This window comes from Embiotoca jacksoni, unplaced genomic scaffold (genome assembly GCF_022577435.1).
Source record: "Embiotoca jacksoni isolate LCO1_2020_lvr unplaced genomic scaffold, fEmbJac1.0.p SCAF_46, whole genome shotgun sequence".
Lineage (NCBI taxonomy): Eukaryota > Metazoa > Chordata > Actinopteri > Embiotocidae > Embiotoca > Embiotoca jacksoni.
The window spans coordinates 805,570-824,283 of NW_027185399.1; the positions used below are offsets into that span (position 1 = coordinate 805,570).

The 18,714-nt window shown below is 40.0% G+C and overlaps 1 protein-coding gene across 1 annotated transcript; it reads left to right on the top strand.

The window, feature by feature from the left end:
* Positions 1-8,383: 8,383 nt before the first annotated feature.
* Positions 8,384-14,106, top strand: abraa (actin binding Rho activating protein a). Its single transcript, XM_069169639.1, has 2 exons — positions 8,384-9,515; positions 12,536-14,106. The coding sequence occupies exons 1-2, from the start codon at positions 8,883-8,885 to the stop codon at positions 12,971-12,973; spliced, it is 1,071 nt and encodes a 356-aa protein (XP_069025740.1). The 5' UTR covers positions 8,384-8,882; the 3' UTR covers positions 12,974-14,106.
* Positions 14,107-18,714: the final 4,608 nt, after the last annotated feature.

Consider the following 18,714-nt stretch of genomic DNA (forward strand, 5'->3'; position numbering starts at 1 on the left):
GACTGCTGCTGTCCAAAGAAAAGCACCAAATCTATTATTTTCCAATATTGTGAAAAAAAAAGAAAAAAAGAAATTGAGCTGACGATGGCGTTATCTGCTCCATCACAATATGAGTTCCATTATCTAATGGGATTGGATACGACTGCGATGCCACACAGCTAAGTCTGCCAGAACACATTTGCGTGTCATCAAATATTTTCTCCACTACTGACTCGCTAATGTGATTATTGCAACGGAAGGAAAGAAGAAAAATGAGAGGAAAAGCTCAAATGTAATAAATGCCTCCAATATAGCATCTAATATCTCTTTTTTTAATCTCCATTATAATAATATCGATTTATTTTTTCCTCGTTACCACAACAGCGAGCAGGGAAAAAAAAAAAAAAAAGAGATGGCGAGAGGAAGAGGGACGAAGGTGATGACAAAAGAGGAAGAGGAAAGTGCTGACTGTTTAGATGCTGGTGTAAATTTTACTTTATGAAATAAATTCCACATCAAATTGCACTAAAATCCTACAGACACAAATGTGTCTGTGAATTTACTTTATGTACTTTATGCACTGAAAATGATTAGCTTAGCATTTAGCTTTCAGTCATGAAAACTTTTCATCGTGAGTATTTTTTGCGTGTTTGTAGCCCGATTACAGCTCACGCTAATATTTACATTTGAGGTATTTAAAAAGATATAAAAGCAGATTTTCTTCTTTTTTTTTTCTTAACAAAAATGCATAACGCCAAAAAAAAAAATGTTTCTGTAAAGACGCCTTATATTTGGTCATTAAACAGTTGTGACCATAATTATGCAGCGAGCAGGATTATCCAACAATGTAAGTAAACTTACAAAAGTTAAACACACAACGTACCCTGTAGGTGAGGTGTGTGTGAATACTAAATGTTACAGATTCCCTCGAATCCAAACGCATTAATAATTCAGCTATAATTCATGTATAAGATATAAACCTTACAGCCAGTCACCCACAGTATGCATGCGTCGCCGTGCGACTCAAACAGGAATAAAACGAGCGGTAGAAAAATTAAGTTTTGCAGCCGCATTAGAAATCTTATCAGTTACATCATGAGAGCAAAACAAGTGCAGGAAATCATGACGATAATGTATAAAGAGACAGACCGCTGGGAGAGGCGGGAAAAAAAAAGAAATGTTCTGCAGCAGTTTGTTTTATTGCATGCTGATGAGGAAAGATTTTGTTTTTTGTTTTAATAAGTCCATAAAGAAGGAAAAACGATGGGAGGGAGAGGACGAATAGGAGGAAGCGTGAAAAAAAATAAAATAAAAAATAAAAGGAGTCGAGTAATAAAATTGTGAGTAAGCTGTAAATGTAACAAGGAGAACGTAACGACAGCTGTATGAATGTGTTCAATCACACCAGTGGTTAGATTATATGGGAGATGACAATGGCAAAATGATAAACTATTATAATCCGCTTTACTGAACCTATAGCAGCGCTCGGGCACACACACACACACACACACACACACACACAACCAACCACACACACACACACACAACCAACCACACACACACACACACCTCAAAGAGGAGCTGTGCGTAGGTGTGTCGGTGTATTGTCAAGACTGAAGATTGAAGTTGACTGATCCTATTAAGTTTTTTCTGTACACACACACACACACACACACACACACACACACACACACACACACACACACACACACACACACACACACACACGTCGGTCGCTGTGTGACTCAGCCGTGTCACACTCACAGCTGAGAGGGAACAGAGCGAGGACTGCAGAACTAAAGAACGCCTGTCAGGTTTATTTCTGTCTCTTGCTTGTGCCGGCGAACGGAGCTTCATGCTCTGATCTGCCGCTGTCCCACTTCCTCGTCCTCGTCCTCGTCCCCACCGCCCCCGTCTCTCTCTCTCTCTCTCTGTCTGTCTGTCTGTCTCTCTGCTACTGTGATTTGTACCATGAGACCGTTTATAAAAGTGGACGTAGCTTCCGACTGTGGGAAAGATTAGGCCCGTGTGCCTTAAACTGTAATACCACCGAGTGCCACTAGAGGTCGGCTCCATAAATCCTCCAGCTCCATTCAACGATTCTCATCAAATTCTCAGTCAATACAATTTTTCCACAAGTTTTCTGTTTGTCATTCACATAAATTCTCTTTTCAAGATTTTTTTTTTTTTTTTTTTTTTTGGCCATCGGTCTGAAAATAATCCGTTATAAATAAATTATTTTCCGTTATTTAATGGCAGCTGGCAGACGGCTTTTTAGGGGCATTACCGCCACCTTCTGACGGGAGGTACGCATTACAACCACAGGCAGCCGTAAAAACGGGGGGTGGGAGTGAGAAAGATAGTCGCATATCCGATTATGTCGATTATAACGTGAATGAGTGAAAGTCGCTCTTTAGCGTCACAAACATTGTAAATGTCCCTTTTTTAACAGTTTCAATGCATCCAGTACTTTCAGATCTCTTATGTCTGGATTCTGTCAGAGAAACACGGTAATGATCTGCCTCCATGATTAAACACCTCATCCATTGTTTAATACATCCATTATTTAAAGCTCCATTATGTAAGAAAGTGGATTTTTTTTTTTTTTTTTTTTGACTGGGTGCCCCTTACAGTTTCAGAGTTTACTTTTGAAGTAAAGTCATTTTCCAAGTATCACATGACAGCAATGTAATTTCCAGTTTTAAAAAGGACCGATTGTGCACACTGAAACGGTTCCCGCGTGGCGGTTTCCTCCGAAAGGTCCAAGACCGACGAGGGAAACGGCGCCAGAGCCCGTCGCTCTGTTCACCAGAACGCATTGTTCTTCGCCACGGCTGTGCGATGATGTCACGGTCGTCGATGGCAGCCAGAGACACGTCCTTCTCACCCTTCTCACACTGACATCAATCTGTCTTCTTGCTGTGAGACTTGGACGGCGTGTCCGTGTGTGCGTTCGGTCGTTTCAGAGCGGCTTACCGAAGACTTAAGATTTACTTTTAGTGATTCGGTTTGAGATTAATACCAGAGACTGAGGGTAAAAATAAAATAAGAAGGTGTGGTGATGAAGGTTGCGGGGTTCGGTGTTGATGGATGAGTGATGACGCGGGGTGGCCGTGAGGAGTGTGGAAGTGTGAACGTGTTGGCGAGTGCGTTTCTTACTCTGCCAGGACCGGACGCTCGACTCGGGGCAAGACGAACCGACCGGTAACGAGATCTCACGTCTGGCTCGTCTCGTCCGAAGCGATGGCGTCAGCAGATGCTGAAAAAAGACGTCCTTCAGTTACACGCAAATATCTCCATTATGCACTACGGACAAAATTAAAGAAACCGCGACCTTTGAGCAAACGTGTTGCATCACAAGCAGCCGTTTAATCGAAAACACTTCGGGAAGATTGATTCGTTTTCTGTTGGGAGTTTTCTTCCAGTTCATATAAGGATGGACGGCGTTGGACAGAAGTTTTATTGGTGAAATAAAAAAGAAAAGGGAATGGAAACTGACACCATCGTGTAGTCGAGGCCGTAAACAGGATTTTGGAAATGAGTTCTCGAGGATCTCCAACACTGTCTCACCAACCAGTTTTGGTTTCAGGGAATAAAGAGAAGTTTTATAAAAAATCTTAAAATTATTTGGATTGTTCATATTTTAATTATTTAGTTTTTGTAAAATTGTTTCTTCACGAATCAACCGAAGAAATATACACTTTACTATTATTCTACTTTAATTTGTTTAAGTTCCAACGCATGTTGTTTCGCAAATTTTATTATTCATGAAAATAAAATAAATGCTGAAATATTGAAATATAATGGTTGTGGTTTAAAATAAAGCCGGGAATTGTTAAAAAAAAAAAAAAAAAAAAAAATCTATATCCAAACCTGAATGATACTTTTTTTTTCTTTTTTACGTACAAATTTTATTAAAAAAAAAAATCTATTTTAACAAAAATAACATTGACATCGCAACAAATCTTTAGTGTTCATGCGGTTTAGAGGGGGAGAGCGTAACCCAGGTTGTTTTCTGTAGCTACAATTAAAACAAATGTTATCTGAACGACTCAAATTTACCGATGTTCCCTAAACATGCTATCGGCAGATGCTAGCTACCTGACTAGGAACAGAGAAGCTTCCCGTTACTGCATCACAACTCAGACAGGTACGTACGAGGGTTAGGGTCGCCCATGTAAACATAGCAAAAGTCATGCTAGTATGGATGTGGCCTCGGTATTAAAATTATACACCAAACGACAAGGCGTTTTTCAATTGTTTGATTGGTGCCATAACGGTATCAAAGTTCAGTACCAAGCCTTATATATTCCAGGCAGAGCTTGAAGTAGGTTTAAAAAGTAGTTAAAAGTCATTATTTGCCGTAATAGTTACAATAAGGACTAAAGACAAAGGTCATTTGAAACTTGTTCAAACTCAAAGCAGCTCGAGTCGTCGCTGATTCATCTGCGTAGTCGTATCAAGAAATATGACAAAATTATTAAATAGGGAAATTTCTCCGTCTGCATGGAGGGATTGCTGAGAGATTACAGAGTCGTATAATCCCTCTCTTTCAACATTCACAGAACATTTTGTCATTTCCGCAGAGGAAACCTAATTACAGATCAACCAATCTCTGAAAACTTCAATTCACGCAACACACACGCACACAAGTAATTGGACTTTTAAATTTTGCCGTGCCGTAAATTTCACAGTGTGTTTATTCCCTCTCGTGACCAGACGGAGGCCTGGCTGTCGGAGATTAGGAGAGACCTGATTAAAAGGAAATATTTCAAAACAGTTGTTTTTTACCAAAAACTTAATTTTTTTTTTTAATCAAATAGTTATGTTTATATATAAATCTAGCACAGTGAAAAATAATATTTGCCCATATTGTGGAGGCTCTAATTGTTTGTTAGTTGTGCGTATAATTAGGAATTTATTCGTAGTGTAGAGTCTTTCCCTCTGATTTTATCTTTAATAAAACATTATAATATAAGCTTTAACAGGAAAATCCAGTGTTTCCCCTTCGATTGGGCCTCTCCTGAAAGAAACACATCCAAGTCAAAACTTAGTTTATAGCTGGACCCTGTGTAAAACTGGAGTGCAGTGTAACTTTGATCTCTCACTCACTCAGTAAAAATGAAACTCTTTATAGCTCTGCTGTTACAATCCAGGCAAAAAAATATTGTAGCTACCAAAATGTACAAGCACCCGTTTCTTTCCAGCTCAGTGTGAGAGTCTCTGCTGTGTTTGTGTCCTCTGATCTCTGTGTGTTTAATGAAGGAGCGGCGCTCAACCTCTTCTGCACTGACACAGGTGGAGGGAGTGAGGGGAGATTCTCAAACAGGTTAGACAATAAATAGATTAAAAAAAAAAAAAAAAAACTATTATCGGCTGTAACATACCTGACCGGCCCCCAAAAAAGTAAATCTATGTTTGGGAAACACTGCATGTTGTTTGAACCTTCGCGGGCTACTGGTAGCTTGCGAAAGCGTATCAAAGGGGCCCTTAAGCAAAACACAGGCTTACTACCAGCTTACCGCTCCGCCACTGAGCCTCTTCTGTGCTGCAGCTGAAGAAAACAGGAAGAGTTTTTCCCACAGCGATTGACAAACTACATCACATCCTCATTATTGGAGCCGGTGACTCACGGTTCACATACAGTATAAAAAAATTAATAAAAAAAAAAATAAAAAAAAAGCTTTTCCACTGTTTAAGTCATGTACGAATATTCAAATCATTACAGCTCTCACACTTTTCTCATAGCTTTCTAGTTGCCAGGCGAGTCTATTTCAGGGCGTGCACGTGAAGCAGCTGCTGGTTTGAGACCGTGAACCTGAAGCGCACAAACACACACACACACACTCACACACACACACACACACACGCACACACACACACACACACACACACATTCGAAACCAGAGCTGGTGACGGCTTGGCCCCCTCATTTGGTTATTTCAGTCTGCAGACGCTATGAAAACACTTTCAGCTTTTGTCTGGTTGCGTTTCAAACACAGAAAATGTTTTAGTTCTCTTAATTCTCAGAAAAATCATCGCTCAACATGTGTAAATAAACAATTATGCTTCGGTTTATCAGATAAATCAATAACTTAAGTGTTTATGATGGTGATGCAAAAAGGTTCAACGTTTTTCGTGGTGCGTTTCAATTCTCAAACAGATATTGAGACGATCGATTTCATTTTTTAGAGGCATACAGGATGACAGCAGCAATAAATATTTGATACAGTTTGAAGTATGAATACTTATTAGTTAATTAGCATTATGAAGGTTATCTCAGATTGTCCCATTTAATTCTGTTGAACATTAATAACTGGATATACTGCAAAGTAATTATTTAATAAAAAATTGTCTGTAGCCTGTCAATCAATCTGCAGCATCTCTTTTTTACATTTTCTCGTGTTGATTATGATGTGATGCATGAATGAACTTCGCAGACAACACCACAGTTTTCCATGTTATGTAACAACAAGCCATATTAGAGCGAATCACCGGGGAACACGTGCTGGAAGTAAACACGTCCGTTAGTTCACGGCGAAGTTGTTTCTTTGTTTATTAAGACATTTATTTCAAATTGAAACACAGAAGTTAAAAGACACCAAGTGTTGAAGCTTCTGGTACCAATATTTAAAAATAAAATTAATGTATGTAAAATTTTAAATCAAATACAGACTATATGCATTTAGAGCCAGTGCACTTGAACTGCAATTATTTCTTTATGTTTATTTTCAATTTTGTATTTGGTGTTTTGCAACTTCTAATTGTTTAATTTGTAAGTATTTGAGCGACTGGTTTTATTCTCTATGGTTCAAATGTAGGTTTTTTTTTATGTTATTTTTCATTCCTAGGCTTTGTATTTGTGTTTTCTATGACTTCAGTAAAACTTTAACTTCCCTTCATGGGATCGACAAAATTAAGTAAAAATCCGGACCATCACCGAAGTAATTCTGGTGGATTATATGGCATTTTTTACTCTACGATGGGTATATGTGCCACATTTCAGAATAATTGCAAATTAAGTTTGTAAATAAAATAACACGCCGCAAATTCCCACTAAATTCCCCTTAATTTCAATTCATCTGTATTAATTCTATAGTATATGTAACTTTAGAAATGTTTTCCTTATCTTGTTTCTTCAAAGAGAGATCTTGAATTTTTTGATTGAATAATGCTGAGTTAAAATGTTTGTGTTTAATCAGAGCTGATGTTTCACCACTAAATGTTAAAACTGGTGAATTTGCCACTTAAAAGTTTTATAGAAAATTTGTTCTAATTTGTTCTAATTTGTTCTGTTTTAAACTGGAAACTACTACAGTTTACTAAAACAGAAATTGTTTACTTCTAAACTTTGTCACAAGTCTTTTCCTTAGATGATCTTTATCCTTGTTGTAGTCCTGCTACATGATTAATCTGAAAGGTTGCACATAAATATATATAAAAAAATAAATTTAAAAAAAACTAAGACCATAGCTGAACAATATAACCAGCCAAAGAAACAAATCATGAATAAAACCACACAGAACTTTGCAAAACTTTCAGGAGCTTTAGATGTGTAGACTCGAACTCCTCGCGCAGTTACTGTTCGTCTGTTCCCAAAAATCATTCTGCCACCATGACAATGACCCCAATATAGAACTATCTTCAGCTACAGGAAGAACAAGGAGTCCTGCAACAGATGGCGTGGCCCCGACAGAGCCCCGATCCCAACGTCGCGGAGTCAGTCTCGGAGACGTGCAGGCTCAATCCACACAATAACTTTGGCAAGTTCGACAAGCCGACTGACGAGGACGTGGAAAAACTTTGTGGGCTACACGAATGGATAAAAAAAAAGTGCCGTGATGAATTCTCTTTAATGCACTTGAAATAACTGATGAATTAATAACTATTCGTGCCGTCATATGTTTGAATCGTAATCCAGAAATACACACTCAAATAGTCACGAATATACACACAGAGACTGAAATAGATGATGCCACACAAGCACAGACGTGTTGACAAACTCATGGGTCTACAGTGATCTAAGCATACCGCAATGAAGGAAAGTTGTGCATCTGCATGAAAACATCCCTAAATATACACAATAATCTCATGCACACACACACACACACACACACACACACACACACACACACACACACACACACACACACACACACACACACACACACACGCTGGGTGTTTAGCAGGCTGACTCAGAGCGAAGGCCTGTTTGCGCTGCAGCACGTTTGTGTGCGACGACCGAATCCAGAATCGCTAAAAACACTGGGCACCTGTTCCCCGGATCCCTCCGGGAGAAATTCCACTCCCCAGTCACCGTCTGTTTATGTGTGTGTGTGTGTCAGTAACAAGAATGTTGACACCGGACTTTCCGGTCTCACGTGGACGCCTTGCGCCATCACTTCCTTTACGACCTTTCCCTATTTAAGGGCCCGTGTGGAGCCGGAGGGGCTTCAGCTACGAGGGGGATTAAAGCCAAAGTCCTCGCAGTTTTCACACCAGCGGCTTCACCCACTGACCGACTGAGGAGCCGGGGAAAAGCTCCGGGTGTTTCCGTGAAGATACATCGGGATCATCGGGAGACTTACACTTCGCGAGTCGGGGAGTTTTCTTTTTTTTGTTTTTCTTTTTTTTTTTAAGGATCTGAGTCGGAATCAGGAGTCAAAAGAAGCTGAAAATTTGTTTGGAAAAAAACGAATTAGATTCAGGTCAACTGGACGAAGTAATAAAGAACTTTTAACAGAAGCCAACTAGAACTGTTTTGCACGTCTTTTTTTTTTTTACATTTGAGTTAACTTCTCATTTTTGGACATAGTTTGGATTTCTTGGACGAATAAAACCAACACGGGAAGTAGCCCCAACTTTACCAATCTTCTTTGTTTGATTGGTTATACCCCGTCACAATGAGTAGCGGTGGCACCTCTGCAGTTTCACCGCAGGAGCCGCAGGCCTTCAAGCGGGCGGTACGGAAGATCAAATGTGCCGCCATGGTGGCCAACCTGGCCAAGAGTTGGCAGGGGTGGGCCTCCGAACACTCGGGCAAGCAGGACGCCATCCCGAGCGGCTGGATGCCTTCGTCCGTGGAGGAGTTCGACCAAAAGGAACGCAGCCACGCGGTCAAACTTGCCGTGACGCCGCGCGTAATCGCCACCGACACCGGCGAGTCCGGCGGGAGTAAGATCCGGACCTGCTCCGTGACCAAGACCGTCCAGCCGAAGCGCAGCGAGTGCAGCAGCGGCGATTTGATCACCGCCATCCGAGGCAAGATGGAGTCGGGCCCCGAGGAGAGCAAGCCGTTCCTGGGCAACGAGTCGCCGACGCGGCGCCGCCAGATGAGGGCGCTACAGAGCGCGGGAGGAGGAGGGGTGATCCAGGACAGGAGGCTCATGCTCCAGGAGAAGAAGCTGGGGTCGAGGAGCAGCAGCGTGGACACGGAGGACAGCGGGCTGGGAGAGGACGGAGGACTCAGCGACAACAACGAGTCGAGAACCGAACAGAGCGACGCGGAGCCCAAAAAACTGACCGGAAGGGCCAAGGTACCGTCGTCCACCACGGAGAAGTTTAAACATGCTAATGTGTCGATTTAATATCTCATTTTATAGCCAAACCAATCCACGTTTTTCTAATAATGGATCACTTCGAGTAACTGTGTGTGATGTAAAAGCCTGCAAACCGACGGAGATTTTTTTTTAGCCCATTTTGTCTTTTTTGGTTATCGTCTCTTTTTGATGTAGTTTACAGCAGCGTTGAACATAATGAGAATTGTAGCTCCAAAACACCAAACCAGCCCCAAAAGGAGAGTAGATACTGAACTAATATTTATTAAGGTGGCTTAAAAACCTGTCTCTAAATAAATGTAAATGTTGTCCAGTAGTTGCTGGATATTCACATTTAAACGAGAGCAAACTTTATGAGGGGATCATTTTTTATTCTCAGCTTGTTCTGCTGCCCCCAAAAGGCCCCAAAAAATTGTTCATTCAACTTAAGATACAAAAGAAATGTTAGCTAAGTTAACTGACAACGAGAAAAATTTGTGAATATGAAGAAAATAAAACCTAATTTTAGGCAAAACTATGTTTTTTCTCTTCAAGTCTACAGGGAATTTTATTTCCAAAAATCACTGACTACAAGGACGCAGAGGTAAAAAGCTGCTTGAGAGTAGACTTCTTTTTGTAATTTGTTCTTATAAAGTACTCTTATTTCTCTGGCTGACATCCAAACCTCTAGTTTTACAATTAGAGGTCATTTAAAGTTGGTGCTTTGCAAAAAATGACCTTATGTAGTCGCCCTTTAATAAAAAAATTTTTTTACTACTTGAGACAATATATCGTACTCAATTTTATAACGAGACACTTTGAGTTTCTCCTGTCTGCTTTTGAAAACACACCAGAGGAGGGTGAAACGCCCTAAAATAGAGCCCAAGTATTTCTAGACGAAGTCGCACAGCGAGAATAAACAAATTTCAGAAAGTGCCTTTGATGTCACCTGAAGAAATCCAATTCCCCCGTGGACACCGAACAGCGTTAACAGTTGCATAACTCCCAAGGCTAAAAGTCCCTCCTATAAAAAGCCAAAGGAGCAGGTCCAGCTTATAAAAATAAATAAATAATAATAATTCTGGACTGCAGCGCAATGGAATATATGTAAATGAATATAGTCACACGCTGCAACGTGTTCTCCGACCTGACCTTCAGGTGGAACAGCCAGCATGGAGGAAAACAGGGTGGGGGGAGGGACGGCAGCGAGGGACACGAGTGAAAGGAAATATGGCATTATTTTATTATTAATATATATTTGAATTAGATCCTGAAATAAACTGCAAATACCATCAGAATTAAGCTGATATGATAAATATTAAATAATCCGATAATCAAAATGAGAAAAACACGCTGGTCTGATGTTTGTATGACTAATTTTGTCCATTTGACGGGCCGAGATTTTGATTTAACACCCGCGGCAGATTTCTTGGCAGCCGAGCCGTCAGCCGTTAAAATATTTTGGTCACATGCAAACAAAAACAGCAGCTCTGGTTCGGTTCCCAGCAGCTCCTCGCAAAAATATTTTTGCTCTTTAGCTGCTCTGTGTTCTCCTTTCCTCCCCAGCTTGTTTTTTTTTTTTTCTCTCTCTTGAGTTTGGCGTTTTGGCAGGTGGCATTTATTGTTTTGTTTTTTTAAGCTTTTTTTTTTTTTTTCTTAAATTCAAATCCCTGCTTCTCTCAGGTTGATAAAAGCAGCAAGACTTGGAACAAAAAGAAAGGCTTTGTGAGCCATAGATTGCACGCAAAAATGGACGTATAGTCTCCTGGTCTGATTCCAAAGTGCAGTACCACTGAGCGGCCACTAGGTGCTGGCTCCAGGAAACCTGGAAATTGAAGAAGCCTAACAAAGAAAAATGAGGATCAGAAGCATTAACACTTTAAAAAAAAAAAAAAAAAAAAAAAAAAAAAGGTTCACAGAGTTTTGTGGAAGGTCCCTCAGTGACAAGTCTTCACATTTCATGTAGGAAATGCCGAAGAGATCTGATGACACTGATCTGAAGGCTTGGCGAGCTGAGGGAAATACCGACAGGAGGAGGAAGGAGAAAACAGAGGGAGGGAGAGGGAGGAAGATGAAGATACTGATGAAGGAGAATATCGAGAAAGGCGAGAATAAGAGACTTCGAAAAGGAAGAAAAAAATATACGAGAAAAACTAAAGAGACAAAAGTTAGAGGAGGGTTTTTGAATCAGAATTTTTTTTTTTTTTATATCACTCTTTCTGTAAAACCTTTAAACTTCCAACTGTTGCACAATCTTAAGAGTTTCAGACCGTTTCAGCTTTTGTGCATTTGAAGACTTGCAAATATCTGAAGAAGCAACGAGGCACGCTGCTTTTTTAAACGTAAGAAAATGTTTATTATGGTGAACATATTCCTATTAATATTATGTCTAAAGTGCAGAACAAAGGTCAAGCTGGGGATCAATTCCACCAACTGTAGGGGAGATTATTTAAAGATTGAAGGTCATTAATATAAATACAATAATAATAAATTAATATAAAGGCGGCGGAGGAGTGGAGTCCATGCAGATTTATACAACGTTCTTACATATTACTTTTGCCAGTCGTCTAGTTCGGTCAACTTCCTGCATTTCATTTCATTTCATCAACATATTCCAGCTAGATGTTAAGTTTGACAACACAGTGTAATGTAAACCTATAAGATAGAAAAGGAACAGAAAAATTCCAGGTAACACTGTTCTTGTATCCAAAATCTCTAGATCCAATAATTCATTTCCCATTTTCAACATAATATCATTACTTTTCCAGTGGATTCTTTAGTTTCTGAATATGGGCCAAGATTTCCCCTCATGACATCACCATCATTTTTGTAAAGCTTCAAGCGCCTCAAAAGCGACAGAAGACACTTCAGGAGCCAACGAGTTCTTCCCGTGTCTAAAAATCGGCGAGATGCCTCTTTAATGAAGGACTCAAGGTTCTCCTTTGCTTATTTGCTTGAATGCAAATTATTCCACCAAAAAATACTAATGTCCCCGCCCCCTCGTTTTGTTTGGCCCGCAGATTAAGATCTCCAGTATGGGCGACATCAAAAGCCGCTGGCAGCAGTGGTCCCAGCAGCACGTGGAGGGCCAGAAGCTCAACCCCTTCAGCGAGGACTTCGACCACGACTACGCCATGGCCCAGCGCCTCCGCAAGGGCGACTCGGGCTACGGCCGGCCCAAGGACGGCTCCAAGACGGCGGACCGGGGCGACCGCGCCCAGAAGCACATCCACCGGGAGATGGAGGAGATGGTGTGGATCATCAAGGACATGGGCATCAAGGACAGAGAGGGCCGGACCGTCATTTCCTTCGGCCGCCTCTTCGACCGCTACGTCAAGATCTCGGACAAAGTGGTGGGCATCCTGCTGCGCTGCCGCAAGCACAAGATGCTGGACTTTGAGGGGGAGATGCTGTGGAAAGGACAGGACGACCACGTCATCATCACGCTGAGGGACTGAGGACGGACGTGAATGTTCACACACACACACACACACACGCCTACAAATCTCCAGAGAAAACAAACTTCCCCGTCCAAAAAGAAAAGTTTTACAAAGTTGATCTGTAGAAAATAGAAAAAAAAAAACAAGACAAAGAAAAATCTCTGCAATTAGTCACATTAAAATCGATATGCACATTAATTAATTAATAAATGTGCACGAGAGAGTACACGTGAAAGCTACCGGCTTTCGCACCATCACACTCGTTCGTGCTTCTCGTATCCCGTGACGGGGCCACGCCGCGAAGGGAAGCTATCCTTAGCATGTGTTTGTTGTTATCAATATCGTACATTCCCATTTCCTTTTCACAGGTCCTGGGAGAAGAGAAATGGCACGTCTGTGTGAGCAACGTTGTGCATTTTTACAACCAACAAAATTCACTTTTTTGTTTAAAAAAAAAAAAAAATTGTAATCTAGAGAATTTTTAATTTTATGTCTGTTATTTGATTTATATAACCAAATGCAGAAGTTGGTAAAGTTTGATTTTAGGTTTTGCATTCAGCATTTGTCTAGATTTTGACTGCTCGGGTTGGTGACGGTTCATAAAAATGTTTACGAACCATGTTCTTACGTCGACTTGGTTTTTATTACATTGACATCCATCTACATTGAACTTTTATGTGACATACAGGAACTACATATTCATGAATACAGCCCACAAACATACAAAGCAACTGTTTTTAAGCTAGAATTCAAAAAAAAATTGAAGAAATACATGTTTTTGTCGCTTACATTTTTCCCTAACTCTTTATTCTTCAATCATTTTCGTGCACAAATTGGAAAGTGTTGATCTTAATTGACCAAATTATCTCTTTATTGTTGCACCTATGCCCAGCTTGTGTTGCAACTCATCCTGACATTACCAGTGAGGAGAATTGATGACAACAGAAGAAAAAACAATGTCACAGTAAAAAAAATAAAGTACTTTGTAATAAGACCAAAGTTTTATTTTGCCTTTTTTGTTTTAGCGTACCTTTTGATTTTTTTTTGGTAGAAGATCTTAAAGTAAATTACTGGATGAGTCAAAGAAGCATTGTAAGAGAGAAGAAAAATCAACGAAATTAGACATCAATAAAGAATTTGTAAATGTTTTACTTATTGTGTGTTTCTGTATGAGATTCAAAATTAAATAGCAAGAAATAGTAAAAAAAAAAAAAAAAAAAAAAAGGATGTGAACTGAAGCATATTTAACACACTTACACAATGAATTAACATAAACTAAACCCAAACAAAGGCAACAAATATAAAGCAAGTTGTAGAAACAATCTCAAACCTACATATATTTGAACAAATTTTAATTAATATATTGATTAATTCTACTTTTATTCATTAAAATTGCACAACAAATATGTTCACTTCAGTCTACTTCCATTCAACAAATTAGACAGTTTTCACACAGACAAAAAAAAATAAAACACTCACAAAACAAATCATTACTCACGTCAGTCAGTTCATCAGTGAATTAATTCTGTCCGAGTCGCCCCTGAACATCTCAGCAGGACGGAGCGCTTTGCTCGACTTCCGCAAACACAAAGCGGTCAGAAGTCGATCGATCATCCGGATAACGGAGCTTTAAATGCGGGCCGGTTGTTGTGGAGATGGATGAACAGATGACCGGGAGAGATTGAAACGACCTCGCTTTCTAATCTACCTGCTCCTCTCAGGTGTTTCCACCTGAAGCGAGTACTTTGAACGGTGGCGCGAGCTGGGAACCAATCAGGAAGTGCCACGTAAGAGAGGGGTGTTTACGTACGAAATGTAAAGTAAGAGCCTTATTATGAGGGATAAATAATTTAAAAATAAAAAAAACACAAGCCTTGTATACTTGTAAGCCAAGTATTTCCAAAAACACATGTATTGTGGATTTTATTTTCATGTTTGTTGTCCACTATGAACAAAATACTCTCATAAAAAAGGAAAAAATTTTATTAAATAAATTTAAAAAAACTTAAAAAAAACTTAGCTACGTCATGTTTTCTTGCTGGTATCAGTTTCAAAGCATTTCATAGCTAGATAGACTTTATTGATCCGCATGGGGGGAATTTTTTCGTTGCAACGGCATGGAAGATACGGCAAAAACGACAAAAAAATACAGATTAGAAAGAGGTAGTAAAGGTATAAATATAAAAAAAAAAATTTAAAAATGTACAGTATATAGAAATAAAATAAGATTCATGTCATTTAAAATACAATTAGCCTAAAACAAAGAAAAGCTTCTAGATGGAAGTGTCCTCATTTACTGATGTAGCTGTTGCCGTGAGTTACGGGGCTATTCCCCTCTGAAGAGAAAAATCCTCTTCGAAATCTCAAGGAGTTCAGATCAGAGCCGTTTTTCTTTTTATAGATCGGATGTAGTTAATGTGCACACAACTTACTTTCAAGCCATAACAGAAGGAAGCGCTGGAAGAAAGGAAGACAGACGAAGACTAATATGACATACAACGACACCGGAAGCTTTTTATGCAAACAAAACCTTTACTTACGATTGCGTGAGAATACGAAATCGGGAAAACCAAAATACAGAAAGAGCCAGCTGGAGCCGAGTCCGAAGAAAGAAAATGTTCCAAAAAAAACACGTACAACAACGAGCATTGAGTAGTTACAAAACAACAAACAAACAACAACAACAAAAAAAAGACAAAACCGACGACGAGAAGGAATCACGCAAACTAAAAACACCAGGGGAGAGGAGGACAACGAGGGACAGCTGAAACTAATCAGGGTGTGGCGGACGATACGCTGCGTTCAAGTGCGGTCGTAATTTACCGCGTACGCGAGAGGAGTCCGTATGAACGTCGCCCTCTTGTGGTATTCACGACGTCGGAACTCAAATTTTTTTTACAGGTTGGAGACGTGGACGTTGATTTTTCGTCGTGTGTTAAGCCAACATGTCTTGTTATTTTATTCACGTTACGTTACCCGCCTGGTTAGCTTGCCACATTGTCAGCCTGCGTGGCTTTCAGACGCCATTTATAGATTATAAAAAGCTGCAAACAGGAGAAAAAGTGAGTTAAAACTTCTCCCCTTGTGAGTCCCAACCGGATTTAAATTCCACCTTTTTAATTTTTGTGCTACGTGATAAATGAAAGTACCTGAAAACGTCACATGCAAGCGGGGGGAGGAGGGGGGCGCTAGAGAGCGAGTCTGTTTTTATATATCCAGGTGAAACAGGTTTGTTGTTTTGGGGCTAATTGAGATTAAAAAAAAAAAAATTAAAAAAAAAAAAATCTTGTCCATTTTGCATTTAGCAGCATGTCTCGTGTCGTGTATGCAAGTCACGCCTGCATGTGTGTGTGTGTGTGTGTGTGTGTGTGTGTGTGTGTGTGTGATGTGATGTCTTCTCCTGTCTGTCACTCTGCGCATGTGCATGCAAGTCATGCCTCTGCCGTGTGCGTGTGCGTGCGTCCGCCCAGTGTGACCTGCCCTTCCTGTCACGCAACCGCCCTGTGTGTGAGAGAGAGAGAGAGAGAGAGAGAGAGAGAGAGAGAGAGAGAGACAGAGAGAGAGACAGAGACAGAGAGAGAGAGAGAGAGAGAGAGAGAGAGACAGAGAGAGAGAGAGAGAGAGAGAGAGAGAGAGAGAGACTTTAATAGGAGCTGATCGGTTCGGTCGCCAGGGAGTCTGGACATCTGCCAGAGTGAGGGACGGAGGGATGAAGCTGGTGATGGAGGGGGAGGGTGGTGGTGGTGGTGGTGGTGGGGGTGAAGATGGAAAGAGAGATATGATAAGAGTGGGAGGGAGGGAGGAAGGAGGGGGAGGGAGGGATGTAAAGCAAAAAATTAATTCCTCCTTTTGTTTTCTCTCTCCAGCTCCCAAATCGAATTCTCTTCCTCCTCCTTATTATTATGATGATGTTTTGGTTTTCTCTTCTCTCATCTCTTCCCTGAAGAGGTTTGGCAGGTTATTGAGGTTCAAGTTTTTATTTTTATTTTTTACACTGATGAGACAACAATCGTGGAATTATTTGAAAATAAAATAATGAAAAGCGTATTGTCGTCATTGTAACCTCCTCCTCCTCCTCCTCCTCCTTGAGTTGCGTGAATTTCATTCCTGACCAAAAGATATTAAAAGTGTCAACCGGGAGCTCGTCTGTAAACGAGTTGGTAAAAAAAAAAACACGTATATGAGATGAAGCAGCTGAAGAAAGAAAATCCGACGTTCAATTTTCCAAACACGCCACTTGGTCTTCGACCTTGTAAAAAGGTATCGTGTCCCATAAAGCGTACATCTTCCCCTGTGTTGCTTGTCAGTGTTGTTGTTTTTTTGTTTTTTTTTCCAAGTGATAAATGGGCTCATTGTTTCCCCCTTTAGGAAAAAAAAAACATCCAATTTAAAGAGTATTTTTTTATTATTATTTAAAAGAAAAAAGGCATCAGAGTTGAAGACAAACTGTTTAATATGACAAAAACCATACAAACTATAGTCTGTATATAAAAGTGAATGTAAACTGCAATACCACTGACGGCCACTAAGGGTTCACCTCCATAGACTCCCATTCAACTTCTTATTAAAATACGAAGTCAATCACTTTTTTTCCAGAAGTAATTTTTGAATATGTTTGGGGGAGGCAGGGGGGGGGCGTATCTGTTTGATTGACAGGCCTGTGGGTGGGACGTAGTGCTAACAAGATAATACCTCCAAAGACCGATCATAAGTAATAACGTCATGTACAGATAACGCCGGAGAAGTTGAACAGGCAAAAATGTCGTTACGAAATATTCCACGATAATTACCACAACTTTCATTTCTATCATTTCTATCATTTATCATTTCTATTATTTCCAATTCCATTTCCAATCCGTCTGGTATTTTTTTTTGTGGCTTTATTGCTTTGCGACTTGCTTCTTCCAAAAGTCCTCACACGACCACCACAAATGCTTAAATAAAAACAAGCAATTAAAACCATCTAACGGTGGAGTTAAACTATTTATTGACAGCTGGAATAGAATAACAATACACCAAATTGTGCATTTACTCAACAATATAACAGTTTGCCAAAGAATCTGCAAATATACTCGTTTTTTTTTTTGTTTTTTTTTAAATGACAGTGCAGTGAATTCAAAACTAAAGTTTACATCATTTTTTTGTCACTTTGTCCGTTAACATTCAGGTCTTCGGCGGTAAAAACACGAGCAACGAAATGGAAAGCAGAGGTGGGCTTTGGCTCTCGTTCGTCGGCGCGAATCTACGAATGAAAAGGAAGCTTAAAAAAAAAAAAAAAAGTATAATAAACTTACAAATGGAAGATAAACGGAGGGAGAGCTTAAACCGATGGCGTCTCTTATTTTGCTGTTTGCCGACGGGCAGAAGAAAACGTAAAGATAGTTTTGTCCACGCGATTCCCCATCAGCGTTGCTTCCAGACGTCGCTCATATCACGCGTCCCTGACGGCATGAGAAGGCCTGTAAAAACTGTCTCACGTCTCGACATCCCAAAACCAAAACATCACCTTCACATTGGGAGAATATCCTGGGAAATGATCGTGTTTGGAAAATCTTTCAAATGTCCTCCAAAAGGCCTCAACTGTCCATTTACAGATGAGGATTTTAAGGCTGTGAATGTTTTAGATATAATTGTTGTGTTTTTTTTTCTGTTTAGAAAAGGATCTGGCAACAAAAAAAATATAAACTCAGACAATTGAGAGGTAAAATCTATAAGGAACTTTTTTTTTTTAAATCATGAAATTTGATGGCACTTTGATT